The sequence below is a fragment of the Sarcophilus harrisii genome, chromosome 4 (assembly GCF_902635505.1).
Source record: "Sarcophilus harrisii chromosome 4, mSarHar1.11, whole genome shotgun sequence".
NCBI classification, from domain to species: Eukaryota; Metazoa; Chordata; class Mammalia; order Dasyuromorphia; family Dasyuridae; genus Sarcophilus; species Sarcophilus harrisii.
In genome coordinates this window covers 420,514,699-420,530,731 of record NC_045429.1, presented here as the reverse complement: position 1 = coordinate 420,530,731, position 16,033 = coordinate 420,514,699, and the positions used below count along the sequence as shown (strand labels likewise).

The window sequence follows — 16,033 nt, the reverse complement described above, 5'->3', positions numbered from 1 at the left end:
ATCCCCTTATTTAAGCTGTGCCATACATAATCTGTTTCCCTTTGACTTTGATCCATTTATCCCCACTATGTCATCTGAAGCCAAACAGTATGACTAAACCTATTTCCTTATAACAAACTTAAACACTGGAAAACAAAAAACATTTTTTCCCTAGGTCTCCCCTTCACAAGCTAAATTATTACATTTTGTTCAAAAAAACTCCCTTACTGTCTCGATTACTTTTCTCTAACCATTCTCAAGCTCATTAACATGCCCCCTAAAAAAAAAAAAAAAAAATGACGTAAGCACAATACTCCATAACAACTACAAACATCACCTCAATATTGCATGGATTTTTGTTTTGGTTCTTTTAAAATACCCAAAATTCATTACCAAATAAACGATTTAAACCCCTAGACCTTTTACATTTCATTTTTAAAAATTCATTATTCAAGCCTATAATGACTTCTTAAGAGTTCAATTCTGTCATTAACATATTGAGAAATCCCTCTTGGCTTCATTTTAGCTCCAAATCTGAGGGGCATGACTTCAAAGTCTTCATCCAAATCATCAATTTAAAAAATTGTCTATCAACTACATAGTAGCTGTGTGAACACTCCTTCAAAACTTATATACCTAGCAAAGAAATTCACAAAAACAAATTTGTCAACGAATTTTGCTGGAAATTATGACAAAATATCAACAAACAATGTTGCTAGCTAATTCAGAATCAAAAACTTTGGGACTTGGCAGGAAGTTATATAATACAGAGTTCGTTCATCCAATAGCTCCAGGATATCAATACTAAAAGAAGACAGACTTTGCATCACTTTGTCCAAATTCTTCAGCTTAGAAATGAGGAAACCAAAACCTACACAGATAAATGATTAATCTAAGATCATACAGCTTTTCTAATAGCCTAATAACTGGCAACAACTAGGGCCTTTTTAACTCCCAGGCTACCACTTTTTGCCCTCAAATTACCATTCTAACTTTTATTCTCCACAGACTGAATAAATGAATAAGTCTCTTAAAATAGGACAAAAAACACACAGAAGACTGTATGCAAAGAATAGTAGATAATACACAAATTAAGCTTTGATCTGTGTAGAATTAATAACATCACAGGATTTAGAGCTAGAAGAGATGTTTGGGAATCTTCTGTAGAGATTTATGGAAAAAGAAATTGGAATTCACATAAGTAATTATTTTACCCAGCATCCCAAAGGCTGTAAGTAACAGAGTTGGCATTTTTAGGTGGGTCTTGACTTCAAGTATGTGATGTTTCTCCCAAGAGAGGGTAAATTCTTTTTTTTTTTTTTTTTTTTATAATTATAACTTTTTATTGACAGAACCCATGCCTGGGTAGTTTTTTACAACATTATCCCTTGCACTCACTTCTGTTCCGACTTTTCCCCTCCCTCCCTCCACCCCCTCCCCTAGATGGCAAGCAGTCCTATATATGTTAAATATGTCACAATATATCCTAGATATAATATATGTGTGCAGAACCAAACAGTTCTCTTGTTGCACAGGAAGAATTGGATTCAGAAGGTAAAAATAACCTGGGAAGAAAAACAAAAATACAAGCACTTTACATTCATTTCCCACTGTTCTTTCTTTGGGTGTAGCTGCTTCTGTCCATCACTGATCAATTGAAACTGAGTTAGATCTTTTCTTTGTCGAAGAAATCCACTTCCATCAGAATACATCCTCATACAGTATCACTGTTGAAGTGTATAATGATGAGACGGTAAATTCTTTGATGATAGTGTTCATTCTTATCTTTATAACTCTAGCATACAACACAATGCTTGATACATAGTAGATGCTTACTGACTGGCTGGGTCAGGTCTTCCTGAATCTACTGCATCATTGAGCTATATATTTAATTAAGAAAATGAGTTAAGCATTTACCATAGGAAAGTTATCCCCGGAAGGATAGGAAACTCACAAAAACATGCTCCTGAAGTTATAATGACAAAGCTAAACAATTTCAATGAAAAGGAAAGCAGGAAAGTATCTAAAGAGGCCAATGTAGAAATTCAGGGGATGATTAATTCACACACTTTTAAACCAATTTAACAATTTTACATGACAAGTATAGAAGATTGAAGCAAGAACAGGTAGCTGCCAATTAAACAAACCAGCACTTTGTTAAGTAACCACTATATCACAGAATATAGGCCAGACACTAAAGAAATAAAGACACAATCTGTGTCAAGGTGCCATTCCATAGGGGGAGAAAATATATCTAAATACAAGTACCTACTAAATAAATACAAAGTAATTAGGAAATAATTAGGAGGTAATTAGGAAAGAAGGTAATAGTCCATCACACACCAAGGGTAGGAACGAGATCAGACTGGGCCACATTTAGGATATGTTTTTGAGATGGTGAATACAGAAGTACAGCACAACTCTGAATATGGAAGATTTAAAGACCTTGGACTTGTTTTATTGTATTTTTTAACTCTAATGAAAAAAATATAACAACTAAAGGGATAAATTGCTCAATTTTAAGTGAGTGGATGAAAACGAAGACTAAAGGAAACTGTTCAACTCTAATCCTGTGGGTGTTCCATACACTTAAGACAAAGTCTCTAGTCTTAAAAAGGACAGAAGACCAACTAATAGGGCTCTGATGCACAAAATATAGGGAGAAAGAAAAAGAATAGGAAAACAGCACTTTTCTGACTGAATGGGTAAGAGCATTCTCTAGATCAGAAGTTCTCAAAATGTGGTCCTTGGGGTCAGTCACCTAATTTCAAAGTAATATTAAGAAATTATTCACCTATGAAAATACTCTTTTCCAACTAAAAATCTGTTTTACACATGAAAAACATCAAAAATAAAATTTCTGAGGCTGACTAACAATCAAACTGATGGTCAGGTTTTCTCTCAGTAACCAAAATTCCCTAACAGAGATACTGAATGATTTAATATACTTTTAGAAAAGCAGGTGATCCTTATAGGTGAAAATCAATCCTGATTGGTTTATAATTAATGAGCACCTAGACATTTAAATGAGAAGGTAGACCAAGTCAGCTCCTCCTGCTGAGAATACAACTTAATTATGAAACTCAGCCACTTGCAGCAATCAGGACAAGGGAATCCATCTCCATCAAGACAATTCTGGTTGGTCTTCTCCTTCATGAGCAGGGTTACCCCAAACTCCAATGAAAGAGTACCAGAACACTGGTTTAATGATTTGGGTCAGAAATTCACCAAGATTAAATTTTGTTTGTACTCTCAAGAGAAGTAAATGTATTCTAGTTGGATGGGGTTCAGCGCAAGACTAGAAGCATATTCCTGGAAGATTTGGACAATCTCATCCATCAATTTTGGCCTGTAGATACTGGTTGACTGACCTAAAGAGGCCAAATCCTATATGAGGAAATAGAAAAACAAAAGTCTGTATCCCAATGTAATAATTGGGAAAAATTATTAAATTAATTTAACTTATTATTTTTATTATTTAATTGTATTTATTTAAAATTTATAATTTAATAAAATACTAAATAAAATAATTGAGTTATCTAATTGATTAAATTGAATTAATTATTAAAAATTGGGGAAAATAAGCTTCATAAATGCTTACTAACTTAATCAGTAAAAAATATGGGTAGGTATGTTGGTGGGTGGCTGTGAGCATGGTGCATGTATGCTTGTGTGTGTAGGATCCATGATAATATCAATGTTAGTAAGTACTCTTTTCACCACTACAAGACTTCAGCCTCTCTATAACTTAGTAGATCTTCTTTCAGAGTAATTATGAACAATTATATCATCTTACATCCAAAGTGGATACAAGTTTATCTGAATTTAATTAAGCTGGTCCTCAGAAAACACAAGTTCATACTCCAAGTCTTTCCACATTGATAGAGGAGTTGCTAAAGCTTGTGTTCAACTGTGTATAAGAAAGCAGGGTCACCACCACAGCAAAAAGAAATAACAGAAATTTGGTAAATAAAATCTTTTTAGATTATAATTATTTAGATAGCAAGTTTCAATCACTTTTTACAGTATCTTGAAAGTCATATGTTATTAAATATTCAATACATACCTGGATAAATGAATGACAAGAAAACGGTTTTAGATATGGTCAGTAATTAAACATTACAGGTTTTCTGAATGACACAGTAACATAGGACAAGTAAATAATATAATAATGACCACAACAGCAATAAAAACACATTATATTCACATTTCATATTACTATAAATATCACAAGAAACCATCCTACTTACAATTACCCAAGAATTGGGGGGAAAAAAGACACTTTGGGAGAACTTAAGGATTTCCCTCCCAACAAGGACATAACATACAAAGTCATGAACAATACGGATCCAAAAATTTACAAAACATATACCAACTAACTCCCCAGTATAAATTTTAACTCTTTACCTCCTTAATTTTTTCTCTCTTTTCTCTGGTGTCTTCATCTTCAGGTTCTCCACCATTTATTCCTATGAGATTAGGTAAAGGAACTGGTGGCAGTGGCTTGGTTTCTTTCTTCTTTATCTCCTGGGCTATTTTATTTTTCTCTGTTTCAATCTCAGCTTGTATTGTCTCCCTAGACTTCTTTAGTTTCTCTTTTGCCTCTTCTAAAGCTCGCTCATGATCAGCACGAATTTTATTTCTCAGACGTTCCTCTTCTTCCCTAGGAGATAAGCAAGGAAGAAAAAAGCAATTAAAAGCTGACTCAATAAAAAGAACTTATATATAAAGAATATATAACCATCAGGGTATTCCACCACCATCTCATGCTGACTGTTTTCAATTCTTCCACTAGAAGATCCATTATTAATCCATTAGCAAGAGATTCAAAAGTTCCTGGACATCCAAATATATGTCACATATATATTTGGCATTATAGGCAAAATGACCTTGAGAGTTCAAAGAACCCAGAAAACAAATGGGCATATCTAGAAATGAATGATAAAGGAAACAAACACAGAGTAACCATGACAACCAGCAAAAACCAGCCCATGTAAAGAAAGGTAGAAATAAGATGAGGCAATAAAGATAAAAAGGGCCAAGGAGACAGAAAAAAAATGAAAGGAAAATAGAAAAGAGCTACATGGAAAATCATGTGTGCTTAAATCAACATTTTTTTAATACACTGTGGATCTTAATTAGTCAGCAATAAACACCTACTAGGTGCTAGTCACAAGGAATCAGAGAAAGACAAGATGATATAGTGCCTGCCCTCAAAGAGCTTTTCTTCCATAATAATAACATGTAGGCATTTAAGTACAGTCAAAAAATTTTGTATTGCAATGTCACCAGTTGGGCTTGAAGAATGCATGAAGGAGAATATTTAAATAAGCTTTAAATCATAAATTGGAAATAAGCTGTAAAGGATTTGCTCTATTTGCTCCTAGAGATCCAATGGAGTTAAACTGGTGAGGTAATATAGTCATATTTATATGACTTTCTATATGATTTGTAGAACTATCATTTTGGCAATCATGTGGAGGTCAGGAAAGAGAAAAGATAGGAAGCTGGGAGATCATTTAGGAAGTTGTTAATAATCTGAGAGAGAGATGATATTCTGAACTAAAATAGGAGACACTATGTAAATAAGAAACAGGGACAGGTACAAAGGATACTGAGGAGGCAAAATGAACAAAATTTGACAAATGATGATATATTCCAAACTGAAAGAATGGTACTATCACCCACATAAAATAACCAATTTAGACACTTTTTTTTTTGCAATTAACTCTGATAATCATAAAATAATTTTTATTCCCAAACCATGAAGGTTGTATCCCTAATTTAAGGAAATAACAGAACTTTTTAAGTATTTAAATATTAGTTCAAAAAATTAGTCATTAGTGAATATCTAAATCTTTTTCAATAATAAAGACTAAGTTGTCTATACTTATATAGTTCTACAAGATTCACACCTATGATAATATAATTATAATAGAGCATATAAGCTGGGATAAACTCAGCCAGACAGATTCATTCCATCTCACACCACCATGGTGGCAAGCTTGTCCTCCTTCATTTCTCCATTGAAACCAAGACTCCGGAAGGCCTCCAAAAAAGCTAGCATAAGCCCCAGACAAGGAAACAAGACTATGAAGGAGATAATAAAGAATTTGCACTTCATCCCTGGCTATTCTTGTGATGATTAATCTGCTGAAATGAAGGCTGGTCCAGAGACCTCCAGAAAAACAACCAGAACATTACAAACTTTCACAGTAAGAATATGTCCTATGTAAAAAATCAGTTTTGAATTTAATGCTAAACACTAAATAAAATGTCAGTCACAACCCCCTTCCTTTAGTTTTATTGTCCCATTAACAATATATACACAGAGAAAAATACATGATAGCACGCAAAAATGTTGGAAAATACAACATGATATCATAAAGTTACTGGTGATTTCTTTTAACTACCTAATATAGCCCTTTCTCAAATTCTTTCTAACATTTGATTTTGCTGACCACCTTAACCTCCCTAGATACTAGCTCTCCTTTCTAAGTTTTACAACACAGATCTCTTTAGGTTTTTCTCCTATCTCTCTGCTCCCTCAAATCTTTTTTGTTGGATCATAATCCATATTATACCACCTAATTGTGAATATGCTTCACATGTATTTAAATCTTTTCTCATTCTATACACTTTCATTTCATAACCTCACCAGTCCCACAACACTAACTGCCCTACATTTTGAACTAGTTCTCCTGAAGACATCATAACTTCCATATATCCAAAATAGAACACACCTTTTCCCAAAACCATACCCTTCACCTAAACTTCCCTATTTCTACCACCACTGATCCTTCCAGTCACCTATATCCACAACCTCAGTGTCTTTCTTAATACTTCATTTGCATTCACACCACATATCCAATAAGTTATTATTAATCTTCTTCTATCTCCACAGTAGATCTCACAATTGTCCTCTTCTTTTCACTCATATAGCAATCATCCCCATTCAGCACCCTTTTTACACTGGGAATCAAATGTATCTTGCTTGGCTAAGTTTATTTCACAATCTGGCTTCAACCCACCATTCTAGTCTTAGTATACTACATATACTACCCTTCAAATACTAAGGCCCAATCAAGCTGGCTGCCATCTTGTTCCTCATACACAGAATTTCATGTGGCACTTCTAAGGCTTTCCAAAGGTTGCTCTTATTGTTTGGAAAGTTCTTAATGTTGATCTTTGTGCCTTAGATTTGCTCATTTCAGAACTAGGAGATCATTATACATGGCAACAACAAGACTATATGACAATCAATTCTGATGGAGGTGGCTCTCTTCAACAATGAGATGATTCAAACCAGTTCCATTTGTGCAGTGATGAAGAGAGCCATCTACATTCAGAGAGAGAAACGTGGGAACAATGTGAAACACAACATAGCATTCTTACTCTCTGTTGTTATTTGCTTGCATTTTGTTTTTTTTCTCAGTTTTTTTTTTTCTTCCTTCTTGATCTGATTTTTCTTGTGCAACAAGATATATTATTGGGTCTAACATGTATTTCAATATATTTAAATTGTATTGGACTACTTGCCAGTTAGGGGAGGGGGTAGAGGGAAGGAGGGGAAAATTTGGAAAAGGTTATGCAAGGATCCATGTTGGAAAAATTACCCATGCATATGCTTTGTAAATAAAAAGCTTTAACAATAATAATAAAAATAAATGAATGAATGAATGAATGAAAGATTTGCTCATTTCTTCAAAGTGAGGCTCAAATACGACCTGCTACATGAAGCCTTTCTGGCTATCCATCAACAATGCTCCCCAATTACTTTGTGTGTATTTTATATATATAATCCTATCTGCCTCAACAGAATGTAGTCTTTGAGGACAAAAACTCTGTTGTATCACCAAAGCTTAGCATGATTCATGGCACATATTATGTACTGCTTAATAACTGGATACTGAATGATTCATTGATAATAGGTGATGAGAGAAGAAAAGGCTCAGTTTGGCATAGAACCATCTAAGAAAGATTCAGAGTATGAACATACAACTAAAAAAAGCTAGAAAATGAAAAAAATTTTAATTGCTACATAAATACCAAATATGAAATTCTAAAAATCAAAAGAGATTAACAAAATTTAAAGTAATAAAACTATTGAACTATTAATTATAGAACTGCTTTTATGGAGAAAAAATAAATACATAAATCTTTGCTTAATTTGTCTAGAAGAAAACCAAATTATTAGAATAAAAAATTAAAAGGGTGAATTCACCACCAATGAAGGGGAAATTAAAGGAAGAATTAGGAACTATTTTGTCAATTATATGCTAATATACAACCTAAGTGAAATGGATGAATATTTACAAAAACATAAATTGCGCAGCTTAACAGAATAAAATATTTATAATCCCATTTTAGAAAAAGAAACCGAATAAGGCATAAACTAATTCCCTAAGAAAAATCTCCCAGGCAAAATGGGTTTACAAATGAATTCTACCAAACAATTCCTCTATTATATAAACTATTTGGAAAAAATTAAATGAAGGAGTCTTTCAAATCACCAGCACTCCTATACATGACCAACAAAGCCCATAAGCAAGATAAAGAAAGAGAAATTCCCTTTAAAATAATCTTAGACAAATAAATATTTGGAAGTCTATCTGCCAAGACAATACCAGGAACAACATGAACACAATTACAAAACATTTTTCCACAAATACAGTCAGATCTAAACAACTGGAAAAATATCAACTGCTCATGTGTAAGCAGAACGAATGTAATAAAAAAGACAACTCTAACTAAATTAATAGACCTCAAAGTGAGACTATAACTGAATGACTAGATTTCAGGTACCAAAGATACTAAAATTTGTATTTCTTGCTAGTTTGGGAAGAAAGAACTATCTACCTTATCAGTAGATAGTTGAAGACTTATCCAAGTTTTGTTACAAAAGAATATAATTTAGGTTATCAATACATAACTAAATCAGTTTACTTTCTATAAAGTCTCTGTTCATTATCTTGAAATCTCAGATTAATCCTTTAATTTGCTTCTAAGGCTTATAAATAAAAATGTCTGGCAAATAGTAGGTGCTTGATAAATAATTAGAGAGATTTTAAAAAGGTTTTATGTTCCATTCTTAAGAGTTTGCAGAATTACAGTTGGGTAAATGCCATTTCTTGTCACAATGCAATAAACACTATAGCAGTCATTTGAAGACATGATGTAAAATAGGGGAAAGAGAGAAAGAATCCTTAGCATCATTTAAGTTGCTGGAGTGGAGATAAGGCTCAGGACTCACAATGGTCACTATAATTGACATGCACAGTTCACTATTAGGCAGGATTCTCAAAATCTGAAAGATGGTAAACAATAAAAACAAAAAGAGTTTATGAGGGCCATGTGTGATCATTACTTCTATCAAATCACATTTCTACCAATTCAGAAGTACATCCAAGTTCAAATCAACATTTCATTCATAATTCTGGTCATCCTTATCTATTTCTATCCTGGCAAGAGTACAAAAAGATGAACTATGTTTAAACTCAGCTCTGCCACAAAAACTCGGTGACAGCGCAAGACTTAATATGAAAGGGAAAAGACTTTAAAAAAGAAAAAAACAAAAAACAAAAACCTGAAGAATTGTCCAGAGAGACTCTAGAGTCTGTTTGTACAATGAATGAAAAAGGGGGGGAGGAGGAGAAAAGGAGGGAATCTATATTGTTAGAGATGAGATTATAGATCTATTTCAGTATTTGAGAATGTGGCATATATATATATACACACACACACACACACACACACACACATACACATACCAAATTGTGAGTTTAGAGTGACAGACACATAGTTTAACATTAGTTTGTTGTGGGCTTTTTTTTTTTTTTGTAAAGCTGTGGAAATTTGTAACACTTTAAAATATTTGAATGACTACATCACTTTTTTTAGATAACAAGACATCTTCTAAGAGAGTAGATTGCCATTATCCACACTTTCTCATTCCTTGTGACTCTTTTCCATATTAGCCTCTAAGTTTTCTACTCCAGAAGAGGTTCATACGATGTGACACCTACAAAGAATTGTCTCCTTTATAGAAGCCAATTTTCATTCAAAATGAATTTCTCTATTGCATTTTATGTAACACAATTTTAATTATTCATTGCCATATATTATTACCAAAGACCAATGGTAAGATTTTCATAATAAAGGGGTAAAAAGAGAGTGGAAATAGTAAGAAACTGTAAACTTTGTCAAGAAGCAGATTTGAATAATAGTACTCATATCAACGACCAATAGTGGCAGTACCTGTCGGATAGTCTCTTTCTAATTTTATAAAAGGATATAGTTGAAAACTGAGTCATAAGGTGACTCGTATAAAAAGTGATGAGGTAAAAGATTTGGGGTAGGGGAATCACTAATATTGACAAGGCTTTCCTTTTGCCTCAAGTAAATGGTACCATCTAGTTTTAAAAGGGCCTCATATAGTACATTCTGAGTAATATGGGAATGTATTCCATTCTCTTTTGCTCAAGAATTCTCAGAAGGCAGAGACTGGTCCGTAAGGAGAAAGTGATAACAAGGAATGGGATAAGAAAAAAAGGACACAGTGAAAAGGAAAAGAGAGGAAGAGTCAGGTTTGTTTCCTTTACTCCCTTGAGATTAAATGACAGAAGAATGAAAAATGATTTAACATATCAGCAAACTACAAAGTCTCAGTCACAAAGTTTGCATTAAATTATTTATATTATCTCTGCCTACCTGACACCAGAATTCTCAGAGGTCAGAGACTAGTAAGTAGTCAAGGAGAAGGAAGTAGCAAGAAATATGATGAGATTAGCACAGGAAGAGCAAAAAGATTCAAGTGAAAAGAAAGATGAAAGAAGGAGGAATTAGGTTTGTTGTTTTTTTAAATATACAGTGTTTAAGTAATTAAAGATCTCTAGTATTAAGTATTTCAGATTAACTTTTGGTACAATATGGGTCACAAAGTTGGAATACTATCATAGAAAAAATGAATTAGCTATCATTCCCATTTTCTTGTAATCCAAAAATTTGATTAAAATATCTTCTATGTTTTTATCAAAGTCACCAATAAAATATTAGACTTGAAGAGGTACAAGGACAAGCCTTTCATCATGTCACCAAAAAAAAAAAAAAACTTACCTTTAAACTGAAATCAACTGGTGAACTTAAATTTATTAAAAATGCAGTTTAGGTTTCTTCTAGGTCAATTATTTCTCCCAATGTAAATTAGGAAAAAATGGACAGATCTAATAAATTTCAGTAAGTACTTCATGCTTCAAATAAATATTCCAGGAAGGCAGCACAAATATCTATTAACCACATCAGTTACGTATATTATTTACAATTTTTCATCAGTAAGTCACTAAACATCATTACTCATTTCTTCTTCTTGGTGTCAGTAAATGCAGAAATGTAGAAAGAAGCAAGATGGCTACATTCTTCAAATTAGCATTTAATTTGTCACCAGGATAATTCCAAGAAACAGAAAGTACTCACTTGAAGATCAGTTACTGTTAAATATACTTCTAGAAACAATTATAGGTAATGTACACAAGATGCTTGAAAATCTTTCAAGCTTGTGAGATTTTGTAGGCCCAATATTATAGTCTTGTTAAAGTGCTTTAGAAATTTTGCTTTAAGAATTCTGATGAAATCTTACAACTCTCACCTTTGTAGCCACACATGATATTTACCCTGATAAAAACTTTTTGGGATTTCTGTGTGGGGCTACCTGAATAGAATGTGTATATATTCTACTTTTAAGATCAGAATCACAGAGCTAAAGGAAATGAGAATCTAGGAAGCCCCCACTCATCTAATCAGTCAAGTGGTGAAGGAAGTAGCTTGGGAGAGAAATAACTACTCACTACATTAATCCTAAAAGATTTCATACTGGATGAAGGAAAATTAACTTGGAATAATATTTCTCTCCCTTGAAGTCTAGGTACAATAAAGGTCAAGCAGTAGAAACTAACAAGAAATGCCCATAGCAGTTTATCTAGCTTGTTAGGATCTGTCGAGTTGGCAAAGTGCTGCTTATTTGAAAGATATGAGGCTCTTCCCTCCTTTTTTCAGTCAAGGAAATAAACCCTTCCTATGTTTAGGGAACAGACCCTCATATTTACTATCTGGCTCCAAAGAAAAGGGTATTTTCTTCTGTTATTCTTGATTTCATTCTTTTATTTGTCAAGTTTTCAGCCTTAAATTTGATTCTTTACAATATATTCAGATTCTTTTTCTTCCATCTTTTCTTAATATCTTTCATCATCTCTAGTAAAATACAATATAAAGGGGAATTCCTCAAGTACTTTCACTTCCCAGGTGAAGACAAGCAGTGAGTGCCTTGGGGAATAAGGCAAACACAGCAAAATCCTATAAGGGATGGTTAATACAGAGGAAATAGCCAAGATAAGCAAAAAGAAAATAAGAGTGCTCTTAGTTGCTCTTCATGAATTCAAGTCCTGAAAGGGACAGTTGGGACGGTTACTAAGCTTCTGTCAGTGATACCTCAAAGACTGAAAAAAATGAAAGTTGTACCTCAGGCCTGAAGAAGAGCTAATATTGGTCCAATTTTCAAGAAAGTGAAGAGATTATACAGTAAGCAAACTAGAGATCAGCAAATATGGTCATGAGCATTCTAAAATGAGTTATAAAGAGACAGTTGGTGGCTATCTAGAAAAGGAATCAGTGATCACAAAGATGTTAACCAACCCTGGACTGAACTATGAGGTATAGGAAGAAGGTGATAATCCACTGAAGTAGAAAGAAGGGTTAACAATCCTCTGTGATTTGCCTTGCTCATAATACATGGAGTATTCGGCTCAGTTCTGGTGGTCACGGTTTAATAAGGGCATTGAAAAACTCCTCTATGTCCAGATGAGGGCAATAAGAATAGTCTAAGTCTTTATGTCCAATCCCATAAAACTAGGTGAAGGAACCTGGGGTATTTGATCTAAAAAGGAAAAGATGAATGGGGAGAGGCAGGACAGACACACTTTCTGAAGGGTTGTTTCCAGCTAGATGACACTGTGTGGTTAGAGCACCAACGCTGAATTCAGGAAGACCTGAGTTCAAAAAGGGCTTCAGATACTCAACACTACCTAACTGGGCTAGATACAAAAACAAAAACAAAATTGTTCTAGTCTTCAAAGAATTTACAGTCTACACAGGGAGACAATATTAACCTACCTATACAAGCATATAAAAAAACATAAACAAGGAAATTGAAAGCTTTAAAGGGGCTGGCTACTAGCAGTCAGAAAAGGTCTCCTGAAAAAGTTCTATTTGGCTTCAGAAAGCAGAACCAAGAATAATGTAAAAAGTTGCAAATAGGCAAACTTGGACTTGATATCCAGAAAAACACAAAGACCTATTCATAAATGAAATGGACTACACACAAAGTGAAAAAGTATTAAGTTCACCATCAGTGAAGTGATCAATTACTTATATTCTAATAGGTATTCTCTTTTAACGCTATAGGTTGGCATCTATTGTTTCTGAAATCCCTACAAGGAAGACAGGAAAACAATTTCTGTCTTCAAGGAACTTACAATGGACTATATAAGCATGTAAATAAACACACAATAATTAAGGATATTTCAACTGGAGCGGTCACTGAAAGACAATCAAGTTCAATTTTCTAATTTACAGATAAGGGAATTGAGATACACAGCCTGCCCAAGTTCACAGTTGCTAAACATTTTTTAAAACAAAATTTGAATTCAGATCTTTCTGACTCCAACTTCAGCACTTGAGAGCAGAGACATCTAGGGAGATGAGAAAAGGAACTAAACTTTCGAGAAATTATGGATTCAGTAAAGAAAGGGTTTTATTCCATTCCCAAATTGGATTTTTTCTTTTTTTTGGGGGGGGGGGAAGCAGATAGGTTGAAGGCCCTAGATGAGACAATGCCAAATACATAAGTTTTTCTAGATGAAGAATAAATCATTAAAACCAGATGACTTTGCTTTGAAAGTTTTAAGGAAATCAAGGAAAAGTGAAATTATTTAATAGCTGGTCAAAATGGTCATGATAATTTATAACCATGACAGATGCCCCCCTAAAATAAGCAATCACTTTAATTCTGTCTAGACTGGCAAGATCATTTTTTTAAAAAAATAAAGTAAAATCACTATGTACAAACAATTGGATCAAAACAATATTATGGCTTCCATAAAAAGGAAGAAGAAGGGAGAAACCTTACCTCCTTAATAAGATATAATCTATTTAGACTTTCATAAAATTCTGAAAATATTTACAGATAAAAGCTATTTTTAAAAATACTTATCTCAAAGTTAGCTTTCTCCCCTCTTTCAAATATAATTTTCTTGGCTTCTACTTACATTTCCCTGGCTAATCATATCATCATCAATGAGAATGAAGTCATCCATGACCCCTAGCAATGAATGAAAAATTTATCAGGTTTGACACATGCAATGGGGCCTACCTGAAACAAGGCCATTTGGCCCTGAAAAAAATGTTTATAATAATGTTATATCTATGCCCAAATTTTTAAAACCAAAAATTACCTTATTGCCCTGTTTCTGCAAGACTTCAAAACTAAAGCAATCTTATTATCTTCATTTCCTTTCTGAAAAACTTTTATTACTATCAAGTTTATCTTACTTTCATTGGAAGTTTTGATTTCTTTGATACAATCATAATACAAATTCCCCTATATGCTGAAGGGTAGTTTTATTTTAAAATCCATACAAATATTTCTACATCCAGATCAATTAGTCCAAACTTTTAACTGCTACTTCCATATCATCTAAAAGTTCTATTTTCTCAATAATCCAAAGAAATAAATGAACATTAACTGAGCTACCCACAGGATGATATGACCTTTTACAGGTAGTTAATGACATTAGACAAGTAATAAAAGCTAGTCTCCAAATTTACTGATTAAGAACTCATCATTTTTACTATTGAGCATGTCTTATATTAAAGAGAGAAAGAAATGTAGTCTTATGAAAAAAGTTACCATTCATACAGTGAAAAAGCTGAGGTTATCAAAAAAAAAATACATGACGATATATATATTTAATATATATGAATAACAGCAGACATTCATGTAAAATTGTGGTTTTTCTCTGGAGTTTTTTGTTAAAAGATATCTGCATAGTTCTAGTAAGAAACTTCATTTTAAATAGGCTGCAGACTAAAGTCAATTTATCTAGTTCAGAAACATGATAGAACTTTCTAATTTGCAAATAGAAACAAAACTGCAAATTTCTCATTGACTGAAAAACAAAAAAAAAAGGGCCTCTAGGTGGCACAGTGGCTAAAGTGCTGGGCCTGGAGTCAGGAAGTCTCACACACTTCCTAGCTATGTGAGCTTCTGTTTCATCTTCTATAAAATGAGCTGGAGAAAGAAATGGCAAGTCACTGTGATTATTTTTGCCAAGATAACCCCAAGTGGGATCACAAAGAGTCAGACACAAATGAAACAACAATAACAAAAAGAGAAATTCTACAAAAACCCTGACAAGAGCCAAACAAACTCAACACACAGATTGATGATGAAGTAGACACCAGGGAGGTCAATATCCAAATGTAGACAATTGGTTCAGAACTAAAAATCAAAATCAAAAAAAAAAAAAAAAATCAAAAGTCTGTGTTTCTGAGAATCATAACAGCTGTGTGTCATAAATCTTTTCCAAGAATTAGAAGTAGTACTGGACGAAACATATACTCATCACTTGAAGGGGCATTCATGTTTCTCATCTCCAGAATATCTGTGAGACTGATCTATGCACAAAATTCAAAAGCAAGAGGCAGACTTAAATAATTTTCTTTTCCCAGTCAAACAACTGACTTAGAGGTGCAATTAATGCAATTCCCTGCTGTGCTTGGTTATTGAAAATCATAAATATTTCCTACAGGGATATAACTAAAAGTATCTTATGCAATAATATAATCAATATCAAGAAAGGCATAGAAGAAAAAGATACCTACAATACATTGATATGTTCATCACATATGTTCAGCATTATCATGAGGTACTACACATATCACATAAAATATTTCTTAAAAAAAATTAGGTATCCTTTTCTAGATAACACTACATATGGATCTT

General features: G+C 33.2%; 1 protein-coding gene across 1 annotated transcript in view; it reads right to left on the bottom strand.

Annotated features, from left to right (window-relative positions):
* MAN1A2 (mannosidase alpha class 1A member 2) overlaps positions 1 to 16,033 on the bottom strand; it is a 196,494-nt gene that overhangs the window by 133,299 nt on the left and 47,162 nt on the right. Inside the window, exon 2 of the mRNA XM_031967376.1 lies at positions 4,387 to 4,642. Coding sequence (XP_031823236.1) covers positions 4,387 to 4,642 — 256 coding nt within the window. The remainder of the gene's footprint in view (positions 1 to 4,386; positions 4,643 to 16,033) is intronic.